General features: G+C 40.3%; 2 protein-coding genes across 10 annotated transcripts in view; one reads left to right on the forward strand and one right to left on the reverse strand.

Moving 5' to 3' along the window:
- Positions 1 to 16318, forward strand: part of RBBP5 (RB binding protein 5, histone lysine methyltransferase complex subunit) — a 938867-nt gene that overhangs the window by 882806 nt on the left and 39743 nt on the right. The window lies entirely within an intron of this gene.
- Positions 1 to 16318, reverse strand: part of MDM4 (MDM4 regulator of p53) — a 32811-nt gene that overhangs the window by 14073 nt on the left and 2420 nt on the right. For both annotated transcript variants that reach the window (XM_083359006.1, XM_083359005.1), the window contains exons 2-5: positions 11375 to 11468; positions 11071 to 11145; positions 3610 to 3743; positions 1668 to 1717 (exon numbers count right to left, since the gene is read on the reverse strand). In XM_083359006.1, coding sequence (XP_083215132.1) covers positions 1668 to 1717; positions 3610 to 3743; positions 11071 to 11145; positions 11375 to 11446 — 331 coding nt within the window. In that variant the 5' untranslated portion in view covers positions 11447 to 11468. The remainder of the gene's footprint in view (positions 1 to 1667; positions 1718 to 3609; positions 3744 to 11070; positions 11146 to 11374; positions 11469 to 16318) is intronic.

Here is a 16318-nt window from a genome sequence, read left to right on the forward strand (position 1 = left end):
GGCGCCCAAAGTGTTTGCAAGCTGAGCGGACACTTTGAGACTGTGATTTCGCTGGCCCAAAGCCTCCTGTCAGCTTGCAAACATTTTGCCCGGAGACTGGAAGCGTCTGGGCACTGTGATCTTGTGCAGCAGAGAGGCTGCAGAGGAGACAGCTTGCTAGACCTTCACAAGGTAAGTGACCCATGGCGGTAGGATGGGGGGAGAAAGCAACTGCGGGGAGCATGAGGTATCTCCGTGGGTCGGGCTTGGGTGGTCTCAAGCAGGTGGCCTGTTACATCACTGGGCCCCCCATGGCCTTCCCCACTCTTGAGATACCTTATGTGCACTCATGTGCATTCAATTACCAAATGCGTGGGCAAAAGCAGGGAGTGATCACTTTTAAGGTACGCAATTCACTCCTACAAATGGAATGGGCAGGCTCCATTACATTCATAACTCAAGGACTACCTGTATTCTAACAGCCAATAAAATAATCACAAATAAATAAACATGCAATCCACTATATTTAATATTATACTAATTTCTACAGAGCAAGGACAGCAATACAGGTAGTCCTCACTTACCAACTGTTTAGTGACTGTCCAAAGTTACAACAGTTGAGCTTTCGATCAATTCTTGCATATATGGCTGTCACAAAGTTGCACAGCCACCATTTGTGAGGTTCACAATCAGTTTCCAACAAACAGAATCAATGGAGAATTGAAGATATGAAATCACAAGTCATAGTCATATGTCTTGCTTAATGACCACAGTGATTTGCTTAACAACAGAAGCAGAAGTGACATCCAGTCTAATGACATGTTGTTTTTTTTTGCTTAGCAACTACCACACTTACTGACAGAGTTGCCAGTCCCAATGGAACTTGGGACAACCACTGGAACTTCAACCAGTTTTAAGTCTAAAACAGATAATTTTATCACTATCTGTGATCTGATTCTTTTCTGAAATGGAAAGAGTTTGTGTTGTTCTGGTCAAAGTTCAGCACTGATTTTGTCTGAACTGAACAGCAACTCTTTGTGACTGAAATTATTAACTTCAGTATAACTGTCACACTACCCTCAGAATAACCACATTGATGTAGTTCAAAGAAGAAACAGAAATATTCTGTACTTCTCCAGAATGCTCCATTCCCACAATGGCAGGTCTGGAACATGCCTAAAAAAAGCCAACAGTATATTTATATGCAAAAGTGCATTTAATGTTCTCATAAAATCACAACACAGGAATGTACCTAAAGATAACCCAAACTAACTCTCTGACAGTGTACGAATACAATGTTGCCATAATTCAATAAACAGCTTAAAAATAATACAAGCAAAATAAAAATAAAAAAGCTTTTGTTTCCTTCATCAGGAAAACATTATGCATGTTCACAAACCCATTTTCTGCATCTCAAAAGGACTTGAACAAAGGATAAAGCTGTATAGGTAGAAAGCCTGGAGACCAGCACAGGATGTGTCTACAGGCACACTGATAACCATTGACACCATAATGGTGACCCTAATCTAGTTTTATTTCAATATATGTCAACATATTACCTTTTTTTGTTAGCAAAATCCCAGTATTCCCAATCCTCAGAGCAATTCATCTCCAGCAAAACGCTTTCACATGTGTTTACTTACCAAGATTATTAATTTTACAAATTGAATGAATTTGAAGAAACCTACCTGTAGTAGTAGTAAGAGTCACATTCCTTCTCAGCATATCATAAACAAGGCTGTGGAAAAATAACGAATAATGAGTGGAGAATGTAATTGTATAAAGAACGTAATTACATAAAGAATAATTTTTTTTAAAAAAGGTAAAGGTTTCCATTCTGACTCTAGGGAGCAGGTGCTCATCTCCCTTTCCTCGCCGGGGGAGCTGGCATCGTACAAAGATGCTTCCGCAGTCGTGTGGCCAACAGGATTATACACTGAGGCACACGGAACACTCTTTCCTTCCCACTCAAGTGGTACCTATTTATCTACTTGCATTTGCCTTCTTTCAAACTGCTAGGTTGGCAGGAGCTGGGGCAGAAACAGGATCTCACCCTGTCACACAGTACTTGGGTCTCGAACTGCCAACCTCCCAGTAACACAAGCTCTGTGTCTTAACTGCTGTGCCCCCACACATTAAGAATACTTAATTCAAATATTATGCAAGATAGAATACTAATGAGCTATCCAAAATCATGATACAGCTTATGATTTATAAGAAAAGCACTCTATATCAGAGGCATTTAGAGAGAGGATAGGAATAAATATGGCCTAATTTCAAGTCAATTCAATTTTAAAAAAAACATGTTTAAACTTTTTTCTCAGAACAGTTACCAGTTCTCTGATGACAGTTCTTACCCTACCATTAAATCATAGCCATAGTCATTGCTGGCAAAAGACTCTGCAGAAAAGTTTATTATAAACCCAATTCACACAATGAATTAGCATTCTGTCAAGAGCGGGACTTACTATACACATATATAATTAAGCATGCCAAATATACCTGTACTTTTTAAAGAAAAAAACAACCTCTAGCCTTCAGAAATGGACCGTTTGGTTAAACCACTTGACAGAATGATGAGTATCAGAGTATTAGTCTTTAATACTGTATTCTAACCATCATGGCACCAGGCCAATTCCATGCACAGGTACAATTACAGTAAACCTAAGAGTTTCAGGCTTCAAATTATGAATTTGTTTAGAAAAACTACATGCAAACACAAAATCAAGACAGAAGTTAAGAGGGTAAGGCTAAATTTCTAGTTTACTATTTGAATTATTTTTAACAGGAAAGAACATGCAAGAACAATGGCACTGATAAACTGAAATAAAATATCCCATTTATTAATTTGCATACTATTACTCATTCTGCTTCATACGGATATAGGAATAGGGAAGTATTCAAGACCCAATCTGTGAAATATTTGCTTCTATGTAGTTCCATCCCAAACCTCTCTACTGCATTGTTAGGACTAAGTTCACAGGACTTAAGTATGCAAGTACTATACTTGCGCAATTAAGTCCCATGACAAAAGCATGGCCTTAAGTTTGCATCAGCATGGGAGCAGAGAGTAATAGGCTAAACAAGAGCAGTATCTGCCTGTTAGCATTGCACATGGATACTACCATGCTCATTTGCTTCCATTCTGGTATAGTCAAATATACTGATCAGGCAAAAAAAAAAAAAGACTGGAATATGCAGCATTCACATATAATATATATGCAGACCATAGAAGATGTGGCTAGAAATTCAAGCACACATTTTCTTCTTCATTTATTCTCTCAGAAAAAAAGGTAAGAAAGGAATGTAACTAATCATGCAAATAAGAACAACAGAGAGTAAGTATAGTATTACAGTAACCAATTTCACCAAAATATTAATGCTATTAACCAAGATGAAGTTAATAAACCAAATTGGTTGCAGGCAGTGGTATGCTAGTAAATGTTTAAGAATTGACTCCGCCAGCTCCACTGCTGCCAATGTCCTGTGTAATAGCACAGAACAGCTGATTTGTATGCTAGACATCAAGGGCAGAATTCACTGTATCTACTCAAAATAAAAGACAACTCTTTGCTTTAGACAATAAAAATTGCAGACTCTTATTTCATGGGTATGAGGGACATTTCCTACCTTCGTTCTTTTACAGAGAAACTCTGACAGCCCAAAAGCTCCCCCAGCTGGTCTTTTCCACAGTGTATGATGTGCTGCTGTTCTTTGTCATATAGTTGCTTCTGTGCAATGTACTCTCCAAGATAGATTATACACTAAAAAAAATGGAAATTTCAGTTATGCTTTCTTTTATAAAAATCATCTCAGTAGACTTAAATTCCGTTGTTTCAGTAATTTTCAAACCTGTTTGTATGTGAGATGTCTAAATGTGATAAATAAATATATATAAACATCTGACCTATCACATGCAGCCATGCATTATAACTGTTTATTTCAAAAAAGTAATGTAATCTGAAAATAGAATTTCCACCAGACCTTTGTTATATTAGATTATGCTCTAATACACATTATGTAGACTGCCACCTTTGTCTACATAGGATTGGATGTATTCAGATAGTCTTCCCAAGGTACCTAAAGCAGGGCTTTTCAACCGGTGGTACACATACCACTGGTGGTACGTGAGCACCTGGCTGGTGGTACGCGGTGTCGCCTTCCTCCCCCCGCCTCCTCCCCCCCCGCGCTCTGCTCCTTCCCAGCTCACTTGCTGCTGGAAAGCATGCTGCTTGGCAGTGGCCTGCAGGAACCCTACAAAGGGCGTGCACAGGCACAGAATGAGGCCCCACCCTCCTCAGGGACTCGTTGTGCAGCAACCGGATTGACATCTGATTGGTGCTTCTTCAGGGTACACATGGCCGGTAAGGCATGTCGGAGTCCCAGGTACCGGTAAGGCGATCGGCCTGCTCCTCCCCCATCGCCTACCAGTCCTGGGAGAGCCCCACGTGAGCGCCTTGCCGGCCACCGAACCCTGCCTTTTGAGCAGGAGCAGCCTTGCCCTGCTTGCCCTTGGCCACCTCCGCGGGTGCTGCTCTAGCGCGGAGAGGGGGAAGCCAGTCCCCATTTGGCCCACCAGCCCCAGGAGAGCCCCACATGAACGCCTTGCCAGCCGCCAAACCCTGCCTTTTGAGCAGGAGCGGCTGTCAAGTCCCGGGCTCGACAATCAACCAAGGGGGGGGGGGATCCGCACAGCAACCCAGTCTGCCAGCCACTCACTACTCCACCGATCAGCTGGGAAGCTGAGACTCCGGGTTTGAGCCGCCGACCAGAGGAGAGCACCGCTGATCAGCTGGGACTCCGGATCCCACGCCACCGGCCAGCCCCGATGCCACTGGTTTCCAAGCGGCGCCGGCTTCTGAGTGGGCGTGGGCAGCCTCTAAGTGCCCAGCGCGGGTGGTTTCTGAGCAGCGCCGGCTTCTGAGTGGGTGCAGGCGGCTTCCAAGCGCCCTGCGCGGGTGGTTTCCAAGCAGCACCGGCTTGGATGGCTTCCGATGAGTCCCGCACAGGCGGCCTCCAAGTGGCCTATGCGGATGGCTTCCAAGCGGCACCGGCTTCTGAGTGGGCGCGGGCAGCCTCCAAACGCCCCGCGCGGGTGGTTTCCAAGCAGCGCCAGCTTCTGAGCGGGCGCTGGTGGCTTCCGATGCCCCCTGCATGGGCAGCCTCCAAGCGGCCTATGCAGATGGCTTCCGAGCGGCGCCGGCTTCTGAGCGGCCTCCAAGCAGCCTGCGCAGGTGGCTTCCAATGCACCCCACGCAGACGACCTCCAAGCACCCCACCCTGGCTTCTGAGTGCCTCTGGCTTCTGAGCGCCCCGCGAGTGGAAAGCAAGCAAGCAGGGCGGGAGTGTGGGACCGGGGTGTGCAAGTACAGCTGAGCCGCGCTTCTCCAAGCTGTTTTGCTGTTTTTTGCAAAATTGCCCCGGGTCAGTGGAAAACCCTCCAGTCTCCCCGCTGCAAGCATGGGAAGCACCAGAGCTCCTGATGAACCGCTTTTAAGGGAGAGGGAGAGCCGAGCTTGACCTACGCGACTGGGCTGTTTCTGCTTTTCTTTTGCAACTTGGAAGAATAGCAGCAATAATAAGAGGAAAAGTTCTTGCATGATTTCCAGACGTTTCCTCTCCGTCCCCACCCCACTCCATCCCAAGAAGCAGTATTTGTAGTTTGGACTAGCAGGTTGTTTGGCTGCTCTCCTCCTTTGCTCACGGAGCACGCGCACTGCCCTTTGCAAAAGACAGAGCCCCCGCGGTTTTGCATTGCAAGATTACTTTGCCCGAAGGGTAACTTGGTGGCGATTTGGGTTTGTCTCCCTTCCTTTGGAAGAGGGAGAAAAGCATCGCTCTTCCTTCGGGCGGGTGAAAATTAACTTAACAGCAGCAATGCGGCCGGAAATGGGCATCTCTCTACAGCGCTGGGGAGCGCTATGGGAAGAATGACGTACACAAAGAGGATCGGGAACCTGGCTCAAACGCTGGGCTCTGATAGGGGAAAAATTACTGGGAGAAGTAGCCGGTTCGTAATGTACGTGCCTGAAAATGGGAGATGGGCAGGTTGTGTGAGGTGCAGTATTTGTAGTTTGGACTAGCAGGGAAGGAAAGAAAGGAAAGGAAGGAAAAGGAAGCAAGGGAGAATGGGAGAGAGGGGGGGAAGGAAGGCACCCACCCCCCTCCACCAGAAACCCACGGATTCCCCCCCACAGGCCCCTGGCAACCTGAGTGATAAGCTGGCCATGTCACACACACCCCGGGCATTGATCACATGACCCAGGGACACTGTGAATGTCATAGGTATGAATCAGTTGCCAAGCAACCGAATGTAAATCACATGACCCTGGGGATGCTGCAACAGTCATAAATGTGAAAAATGGTCATAAGTCACTTTTCTCAGTACCGTTGTAACTTCAAATAGGATACAGCGTCATCGGCAAACTAGAGGGTTAGGGTTAGGCCTACCTAAAGCTGAACCCAAACAAGACATGGTTTATCCACTGAGGTGTTGCATCTATACCTATCTTATCTCTGGATGGTCAGGTTCTACCTCTGAGGTTCCTTGCAAACAGGTCCTGCTGATATAGCAGATGGAGATGCACCTAGAAGGCCTTTTGCTCAACTTTGGGTGGTGTACCAAGTTGCAAATCTTAGTTTGCCCAAGAAGACATCCTCAGTACCACCCAGTTAAGCTAGGGCAATGCAATTTATACGGAGCTGCCTTTAAAAACTGCTCAGAACCTATAATTAATCCAAAATGCACCAGCCTGTGTGCTAATTCATATTGTTGAGATCGTATTTCACATATATTGTGGGCTCTGCAGTGGCTTTCATTTAATTACCTTCTTGATGCAATTTAAAGTACTAATTGCTAGTTTTGACCTTTATGGTCTGGCATCATGTTACCTACTCTAACTAAATTGCCTGCTCTAACCTCTATGAAGATTATCAATTAACCAGGTCATGGTTGTCCCAAAGTTGCTTTTCAAAAGGCAACTGGACTTGCTTCTGGGATGTGAGGCAAAACACTTTCAAAGAAAAAACCAAGAAAGTCCAGTTGCCTTTTTAAAAACACTTTAGGGACATGCCTGAAGTAATTACCAAGAGTAATTTTTGCCTATATACTGTAATAGATCAGCCTGATGATCTATTACAGCACATAGGGAAAAATTACTCCTGGTGCTCTAAAAAAAATAATCTTTTTTATGACCCCGTATTCCCTATTTGGGGTATCAGAAAATAAAGGGAACTGAAACAAGGTAGCTGTGTTCTACAGTCACAATGTCAATCTTCTGAAAGTCTTCCTATTGAAATCACCCCAGCTAAATATACTGAACTGCAATTTTGACTGGTTGACAACTGACCCCTGAATGAAAGTACTGTTACAAAATATTGATTTTACTGAAGCCTTGACAATTGGAAATACAGTGGATTATAGAAACTATATATAAAAATAAGAACTATATAAAACTGGACTGTTTGGATCTTGAGTTTTGGCTGGTTTGACAAGGCTAATTACAGAGACTATGGCAATGATGACGGATTATTTAAAAGGGGGAGATAACATGGATATGGCATAGTTATCAAAAAATTACAGAAAACTACATTTAATTCCTACTCCTGAAGGACTCAGCCTGGAATATCAAAGACTTCCAGAAGCAATATTTCAAGACAAGACAAATACTTTCCAAGAGGAAATTTATGTAATGTTATGACAGATACAAACGACAATAGCTTTAAAGCACAAGATTAAACACAACTCTGACGACATAAATGAGCACATTTCTAATCTAAACTCTCAATCAAAAAATACTCAGAAAATGATGGTGAAGAATGAACAAACAAATCAGATAACAGAACATAAACTAGAAAAAAATGACTTAATCAGCGAAGCTACAAATGAAGAGAATAATAATTTAATACAAACAAGAAAAAACTTTCAAGACTTGGACATAACAACAAAAATGGAAAAGATACCATGTTTATTAGAATGTCAAAATAAACCTGAGGATAAGAAAGAAGACTTAGCAAAATGGACACTGCCAGGAGAATCATTGTTTGGGAGACAAAAAGCATATATTTTACGTACTCTGTCTTCTTCACTCCCAACAACAATTACAAAAATACAAGATCTTCTTGGCAAGCGGAAAATATCAATTTGGAAAGCCATTTGGCAAAAGAAGGCCAGACACAGATTCAAGAGATTTGATTCGCCCTACCAGATGCAGTATTACATGAGCACTTATTTGAATACGATTAAATGAACAGAAAATTTGGCTATAAAGGAGCCTTAGAATAAGAGGGATAAGAGATATAAGTAATATAGTACTTTTGATAATATATAAAATGTAAAGATATTGGGATGATTGATGTATATGAATGAAAAGTTTGAATTTCAAAGATAAGTTTAAAGAGAATTAGGATTAAGAAATGATTGAAATATTGAGGGGAAATTAAGTTTACATAAGAACTTTGAAAAAAGGATATATAGTGATTTAACAAATTAACTTTTACAAATATAAATGAAACATGAAACTATCAGAAAAGATGTTATAGGTAGACATCATAAAACAGATAAGCAGTATAGTATTTTACAACATATGAAATATGAAAACATTGGTATGAGGTATTTAAATGGAAAATTTAGATATTTAGATGTTAAATACTGAGAAAATTCTGACTGATAAGAATTGTTCGAATATTAAGGAAAAATTAAGCTTAGGTTTATGAAAATAGGATATATGGTGAACTAATAAGATGATTTTTATAAAAATAACATGTTGAAAAGAAAAAAAATGTCATGTATGGACACTATTATTGTTGGTAAAGATAAAGGTAAAGGTTCCCCCGCACATGCGTTCTAGTCGTTTCCAACTCTAGGGGCCGGTGCTCATCTCTGTTTCAAAGCCGAAGAGCCAGTGCTTGTCTGAGGACGTCTCCGTGGTCATGTGGCTAGCATGACTAGATGCCAAAGGCGCACGGAACGCTGTTACCTTCCCACCGTAGTGGTCCCTATTTTGCATTTTTACGTGCTTTCAAACTGCTGGGTTGGCAGAAGCTGGGACGAGTAACAGGCGCTCACTCTGTTACGCAGCACTTGACCCGCCAAACTGCCAACCTTCTGATCGACAAGCTCAGCATCCTAACCCACTGAGCCACCACGTCCCTTTTATTGTTGGTACAAACATGGAAAAAATGTTTATATTTAATCATTTATGCATTGAAAATATTAACAATTATATTTGGTTAAGGTTGAAGAAGGAGAATACTATTGGGAGAAGAGAAGATCAAGGAAATATACTATTAATCAACATATTAATTATGGAAGTATAAAAATTAATTTTTATTGTTAACTATTATTGTGTGTGTTTTTAAAAAAATTATGAACCAATACAGAATGCTGTACACCAGGCACTAAGGATTGTTATTGCAAAAAAAAATCAATAAAACATTTAAAAAAAAAGAAAGAAAATCATCCCAGGACCATCTCAGAGCACGTTCAGGAAGATGGTGAAGACAGAGCTAATCTGGAAAGCATTTTTACTTGTTTTGGGGTGATCTCCATATAAATTGCATTGCTACAGTTTAACTGGGTGGTATTGAGCGTGTCTTCTTGTGTAGACTAACATTTGCAAATTAGTTGAGCAAAAGTCCTTCTAGGTACATTTTTGTTTTATTCTTATTTCACTCTCAGAAATTTTTCTTTTATGTATTTAAGCTTATTTAAATGTTTTAAATTTGTGTTCTATCATATAAATCATGGAGAATCAAAGTGAGTCTCTAAGTGCAAATTAAATAATAAAACACAACAAGGTAGGCTGTAGCCTAGTGCATATATTATGCATAGAATTTAATATCCCTTTTATGACAGCAGTAGCAGCACCAAAAAAAAAAATCAGAAGAAAATCCAAAATGAAGAAAGCTGGCAGTGCTTCTAGCCATTACACAGAACAAGTCCTCACTGCGCTAAATGTAGGCTGCTATGGCAAATTAACATTTTAACATGGAAACTCATTCATTTGAAGCATTGGATTTGTTTTTTGTAAAAATATTGGAAGCTAAATAAGTTATTTAAATGCATAAGTATTTAAAATAAGTCAAACAACTCTGCGGGAATATCTGACACATTCCTAATGAAAAGCTGCAGCATTTAATTCCTAGCTGACAGAATAACCCTATAAATCACAGCCTGTGTCATTTTTCTAATATTGTACACACTTTGCATTTTAAACTTGAAAGAAATGATTTTATAGGATGTTTCCAGTTTAGCTGACCTGACTTTTTCAATAAATAAAAAGTATAATTTAAAAACATTCAAGCATCAATTGGCCACCACTATCCTACACCTAGCAAGTGTGAACACGTTACCAAGCACCCAGATCACAAGGTCATGATGGGGGGAGGGGGGCTGCAACATTTGCAACAGTTGGAAATACTTTATAGGCTGTAAAACACCCTTTCCCAACCCACTGATAATTCAAATCATTGTTAAACGAACAGTCATAAGTCAAGGACTACCTGTACGTTTTCTTCTTTCTCTTTTTAAACACTTCTCAGGACTATTGGTTTTACTCTAGAACAGGGGTGTCAAACTCAATTTCATTGAGGGCCACATCAGCATTGTGGTTGCCCTCAGAGGGCCGGGTAGGTATGGCCTGGGTGGGCGTGGCCTACTGGGTGGGCGTGGCTAGAATGCGTATGGCCTACTGGGTGGGCATGGCCAGCTCTACATTGTTCGCATCAAGGGTGCCTATGAGGACCTCGGCAGGAGTGGGACAGATCTGAGGGTCTCTGGCAGAAGGAGGGTCTCTGGGCCAGGACCAAGGCAGTGGGGGCCGTTCCCTCACTGTTTCCAGGATGGCTTCGCGGGCTACATGAAACCACTTCGCGGGCCGGATCCAGCCCCCGAGCCTTGTGTTTGACATGTCTGCTCTAGAAGCATAACCTGCATTCAAATTTTGCAGCCACATCACATGAATAACAATATGGATATAGACTTGGTCTGTACTGGGTGCCATTAAAAAGTAAATTATGAGACATTTCTTTCTTAATTCAAGTTTAGATAACCCGACTTTCCATGGCAGAATTGTGTGCACAGGAACTCACCTCTTTTAATGTAAAAGTTTCACCCTTAGCACCTGCTGCATGCAGAATTTTCAGCAGTGGCAATTTTGGTCGTACCTGTGATATACCAAATGAATTTTTTTTAGACTTGTTATATAACGCTGAACAAATCAATATAAAAAATCTACCTCCCACAGGTTACAAATTTAATCCAGATAGGTTTCACTGTATCAAGCTAGCAGAGGAAAGCAAATACAACTATTTCATAGAATCTAAGCAATGCAATGCTAACTTTCCCCTCTTCTACCAGATTACAGTATTAAATTGAAAAATCAAATTATATTACCTGTTTGACTGGTTCAGGTGATGATCTGCAGGCATCCTCAGATGGTTGAAATTGTTCAGAGGTAGATGTCATTTTGGCAGTCGGTATTAGAAGCCTAAAATAAAAATCAGGTTTACTTAACAGATTTATACTCCCTTCTCCTCCAGCAGTGCCAGCTGATATACATAGAATTTCCTACCCCAGTATTTTGTCACACTTTGTGAGATAGATGGGTTGACACAAAGAGAGTGTCACCAACCCAAACACGTCCAGTGAACTACCACAGCTGAGACTGGATTTGAACATCTATTCAGTGCTACTCTCACATAACTTTAAACATTATTTTCAGAAGCCTTTGAGGCCCATTTGATATATATCACCTAAGGATAACACCAGAAATGCATTTAATGTTTACCATGCCAATCCTATCTTTTAATTTTGGTTACCCTAAGCTTGAAAGAAAACCCTGAAATGCCTACTTTATTAAATCTCTCAGTGAGGCTTTCAAGGTACTGATGGAAGTACCTCGTGGTTCAGTCCAAGCTGGGGATAAACAACATGGCGACTGCTTTAGGAAGAAGGTTACAGTTTATTGAAGAGGAAAGCCAGACAGAAAGATGGTTCTAGCAGAAAAAGGACTAAGCACATGTAGGGAGTGGGTTTTTATACCCTTTTGAGCCTTTTGTTCAGTGTTATTTCCTGTTTCAGGCTTTGTATTTCCTGTGTCACATATTCTGAGCTGATTCTGGGTGTGCCTTTCTGGTATTCTTGATGGTGGTGGGTCAATCCTATTACGTCCAGAGGTCATATCCTGCTTCCCTGGGGCTGGGGTATGTAGATTTTAGGTCTTTTGTCTTCTTAATCTCCTAGCTCCCTGGATTTACATCTGCATCTCTATAGAGCTGGTCCCTGCTTGGGGAAGGGAGACCTGGCGCTATTAAGAAAACTGAACATGCTTTCCTGCCTTTTCAAGATCCTTTGAGGAAATACATTTTTCTGCCCTTTTAATATTTCCTTCTCTGTGGGGCTCACTTCCCACAGTACCTTATTTAAAGTGTTGTTCCTTGAAATGTTGTTCTTCAAACTGCTTGAAGCAAAAGATAACCAAGTGTGCTCTTTGACATGTTGAGACAAGTAGCTAACTTGTTAATGTGATTCACAATGTGAGTGTTGCTGAATCATTCAACCACTACTGGAAATTCTCACTCCAAGATTTACTCAGCAAGCAATGATGAACCACTACCTGCCCCTATTACTTAAAAACTGATGGCAAATACATTTTATGCCACCATGATGTTTATATTTTTAAGATACCATAAAGCTTGAGAGTACATACACACACACACACACACACACACACATATGTATGTGTGTGTGTGTGTGTACACACACACACACACACACACACAGAGTTTTCAAGTCAGAAAGACCCATTTAATTTTCACTAAGTTTCAGTATGCTCAAGCAAAGAAAACTAAACTTGCTAAACTTCCAATTTTTATTTTAGGATTATTGTAATATCAAATTCAATAACACCAAGCACATTTTAAATCGTGGCAAAGTTTTGCACTTTATATTATTATAAAGACATAATCTTATGTCTTCTGGACCACAAAGAACATTAAGATTATAAAATCAAAGCATGCATAAAAGAATAAAATCTAAAGCAGCCTCAACATTAAAAACAAAACAAAACCCAAAACAGGGAAGCCCAGGTTACAAAGCAGCCTGCCATAAAGTATGAGGAGGAGGGGAGGGGGAATGCAGGGAGGGGGAGGACAGGAACCAAAAGCGCCAGCCAGAGACAGTGGATTGAATGAGCCAAGGACAGGGCATGGGAATGTGAAACCAAAGAGGCACCAAACTTTAGAACTGTTACAACAACTAATTTGAACTTTATGAGTTCAGAATTTTCAGTTTTAAAGGGTTAAGTGAGCAATAATGTATTGCCAAGAACAAAATGCAACAATATAAACAATGTCATTTTGGAATGTTATTTCAAAGAACAGTTTCCCTTGTAACTTAACTATAGTATTATTTTATTCAGTATAAGTGTGGGAAGTCAGCCCCCCAGAGAAGGAAATAGTAAAAAGGGCAGAAAAATATATTTCCTCAAAAGGATCTTAAAGAGGCAGGAAAGCACGCCCATTTTTTCTTCATAGCACCAGGTCTCCCTCCCCCAAGCAGAAACCAGTTCTGTACAAATACAGATATACCGTAAATCCAGGCAGGTTGCAGGCCCCCAGCTGGGAGATTAAGAAGACAAAGACACCTAAAATCTACATACCCCAGCCCCAGGGAAGCAGGATATGACCTTTGGACATAATAGGAGTAACCCATCACCATCAGAATACCCGAAGGGCAAACCCAAACTCGGCTCACAATACATGACACAGGAAATAGCCTCAAACAGGAACAAGAAATCACTCCAAACAAAAGGCTCAAGAGGGTATAAAAACCCACTCCCTACAAGTGCTCAGTCCTTTTTTCTGCCAGACATCATCCTGTCCGGTTCTCCTCCCCAATAAACTACAATCTTCTTCCCAAAGCAGTCGCCATGTTTATTCCCAGCTTGGATGAACCACAATGAAGATTTTTCTTCCATAAGTATTGTTATATTCTCTTGAAAGTACTTGGGTTTGAATACATACTAGAAAAGAGACAATTTCTAAGAGTGTGATCTCTAGCTCTTTACTGCTTTAACAATTAAAATTTAAAATTGTGTCTAGAGATGGACTGCAGTCTAGCACAGCTGATAAAGTGTTAATATGCTCAATACTGGGCAATAACAAACTTTGTCAAAGCCAACAAAGAGTTTTTCAAACATTAAAAAAATAATCTGTTCTCTAAAAACATTACTGAATCAGTAGGAACCATGTGAGATGGTAAACTCCTCCCCCTCTAGCTCAGGGACCCATTCCGTGGAGAGAAGTTTTTCCACGGACCAGAGGGGGTATGGTTTCACATGTTGCCTGCATCCCATGGATGAATCTTTGCTTGTGTGGAACAGTCGCTGCCATGCTGCAGACTAGTGCTTGTCCACAGATTGGGGGTTGGGGACCCCTACTTTAGACGACCAATCATCTAGAAAAGGCTAAATGAACAATCATGGATAATTCTACATTATGTCTAAACTAGGTTTACTACTCTCCTTATATTAATAGGCACATATTGTCCAATCTTGGTTAATTATTAACACAGAGTAATCCATATTTTATGATAATGAGACACAAATTTGTATGCCAGCATGGCAACTATAATACAACATATTGATGACATCATGGACCAAATCTATATATGCATTCTCTCACATCGATATTAGGCAAAATAAGTAAAAGAAAAGAAGTCCACATATTCCTAAAGCATATCTAGTAAAGAGTATGAACCCCAACACCTCCTTCTGAAAACAGCCATTCAACCAGGAGCAGAACCAACATTAAACAGTATATTATGCAGTCAACTCAAACAAGTTTTGGATATATATTAATACCATGGTTGAAAATAGACAATGAATTTAAAGCTAGATAGTAATGATGCATAAAATGACAGATGGCAAGCTGTGGGATATTTCCTTCATACAGAATCAATAGAAAAAGAAATGAAAATGTGTATGAAAATTAGCCACAGCGAGACAGTATTTAAAAAACACATAACCCATGGAATTAATTTAATTTACTTATTTTCAGTTGGGGAAGGTATTCAATAAAATGGGCACATTTCTTATTTAAATTTATCCAGAGAGAGGTCTCTCAGTGTTACAATGTCAAAAGACACATACTCTGACCCAAAAGATGTTTAATAAAGCATACTAGTTGAATTCACACAACTAACCAACCACTATGATATACAATCTATAATGTCTAAGTTCACATTTCACTCTAAATCAGGGGTGTCAAACTGCCGGCCCATGGGCCCGACGTGTCATCCGGAAGCCGTGCCCACCGCATTGCCAGCAATGGCAAAACTGTCCCAATACGCTGCACGATGCCACGTGACATCACGAGTTTGACATCTCTGCTCTAAATCAAACTGCAGAATGTCTTGCCACTCAACTATAATAAAATGCAACAATGCATGTAATAATATGTATCAAACTTTTAGGATGAATACAATGCTGCATTAATTTCAAGTACTCTAACGTTTTGAGTTTCATTTAAAAATTTTGCATTAAAAATGTTAAGAGCAATAAACAATGCAAGGTGTAAAACAAGATACACTATCTTTAATACCTGTTGGATTACAAATTTAAAGATTCTCTTAACTTGAACTTGGCTTATAATGCCTAAATGGAAATGTTAGTGCAGAATTTTTGTTTGTTTGATTGATTGACTGAATTGATTTCTATAGCCACCCATCTCAGCAAACTTCTCTGGGCGGCTATAGAAATCAAATAAATTTTTCCAGCAATGCAAAAATAATTTGCCGTTATCTTCTCCTGGGATATTTTTTCAACTTTCTAGTTTAATTTACAGCACTTGGATTTCCTAATGATTTCCCATCAAAATGGATTCCACTTAGTTTTTGTCAACATCAGCAAACATCAACTAAGTGCGGCCTCCTTTGGAAACCAAAGCCTTCCATGGATTCTTTTCCAATCTACCGTAGCCTGTTCCAAACATCAATTTTCTTATTTTTTGCTGGAGTTTTAAAACAAGTCCATTATAGTTACCAGATCAATTACTGATGTTACAAATAACAGAACCCAATGACATTTCATATGTCATACAGACTAAACAATGTAGCTTGTTTAGTTGAACTTAAAGTGATATGCCAGTCTAAACCAATGTAATTCATGAGCTATCATTATGGCAAAATGAGTGAATGCACATGCTAAATGTGTTAATATTTTGTGAGGCTGTATCAATAATCTCTTCAAGTTTTTTGTTCCAAGTGGCAAGTTAAGAAACCACAGTATTTCCTATATTGCAATAGCACATTAAAATAAACTTACTTTTAGCCAGACAT

Source organism: Vipera ursinii (genome assembly GCF_947247035.1).
Source record: "Vipera ursinii genome assembly, chromosome: 3".
NCBI lineage: Eukaryota > Metazoa > Chordata > Lepidosauria > Squamata > Viperidae > Vipera > Vipera ursinii.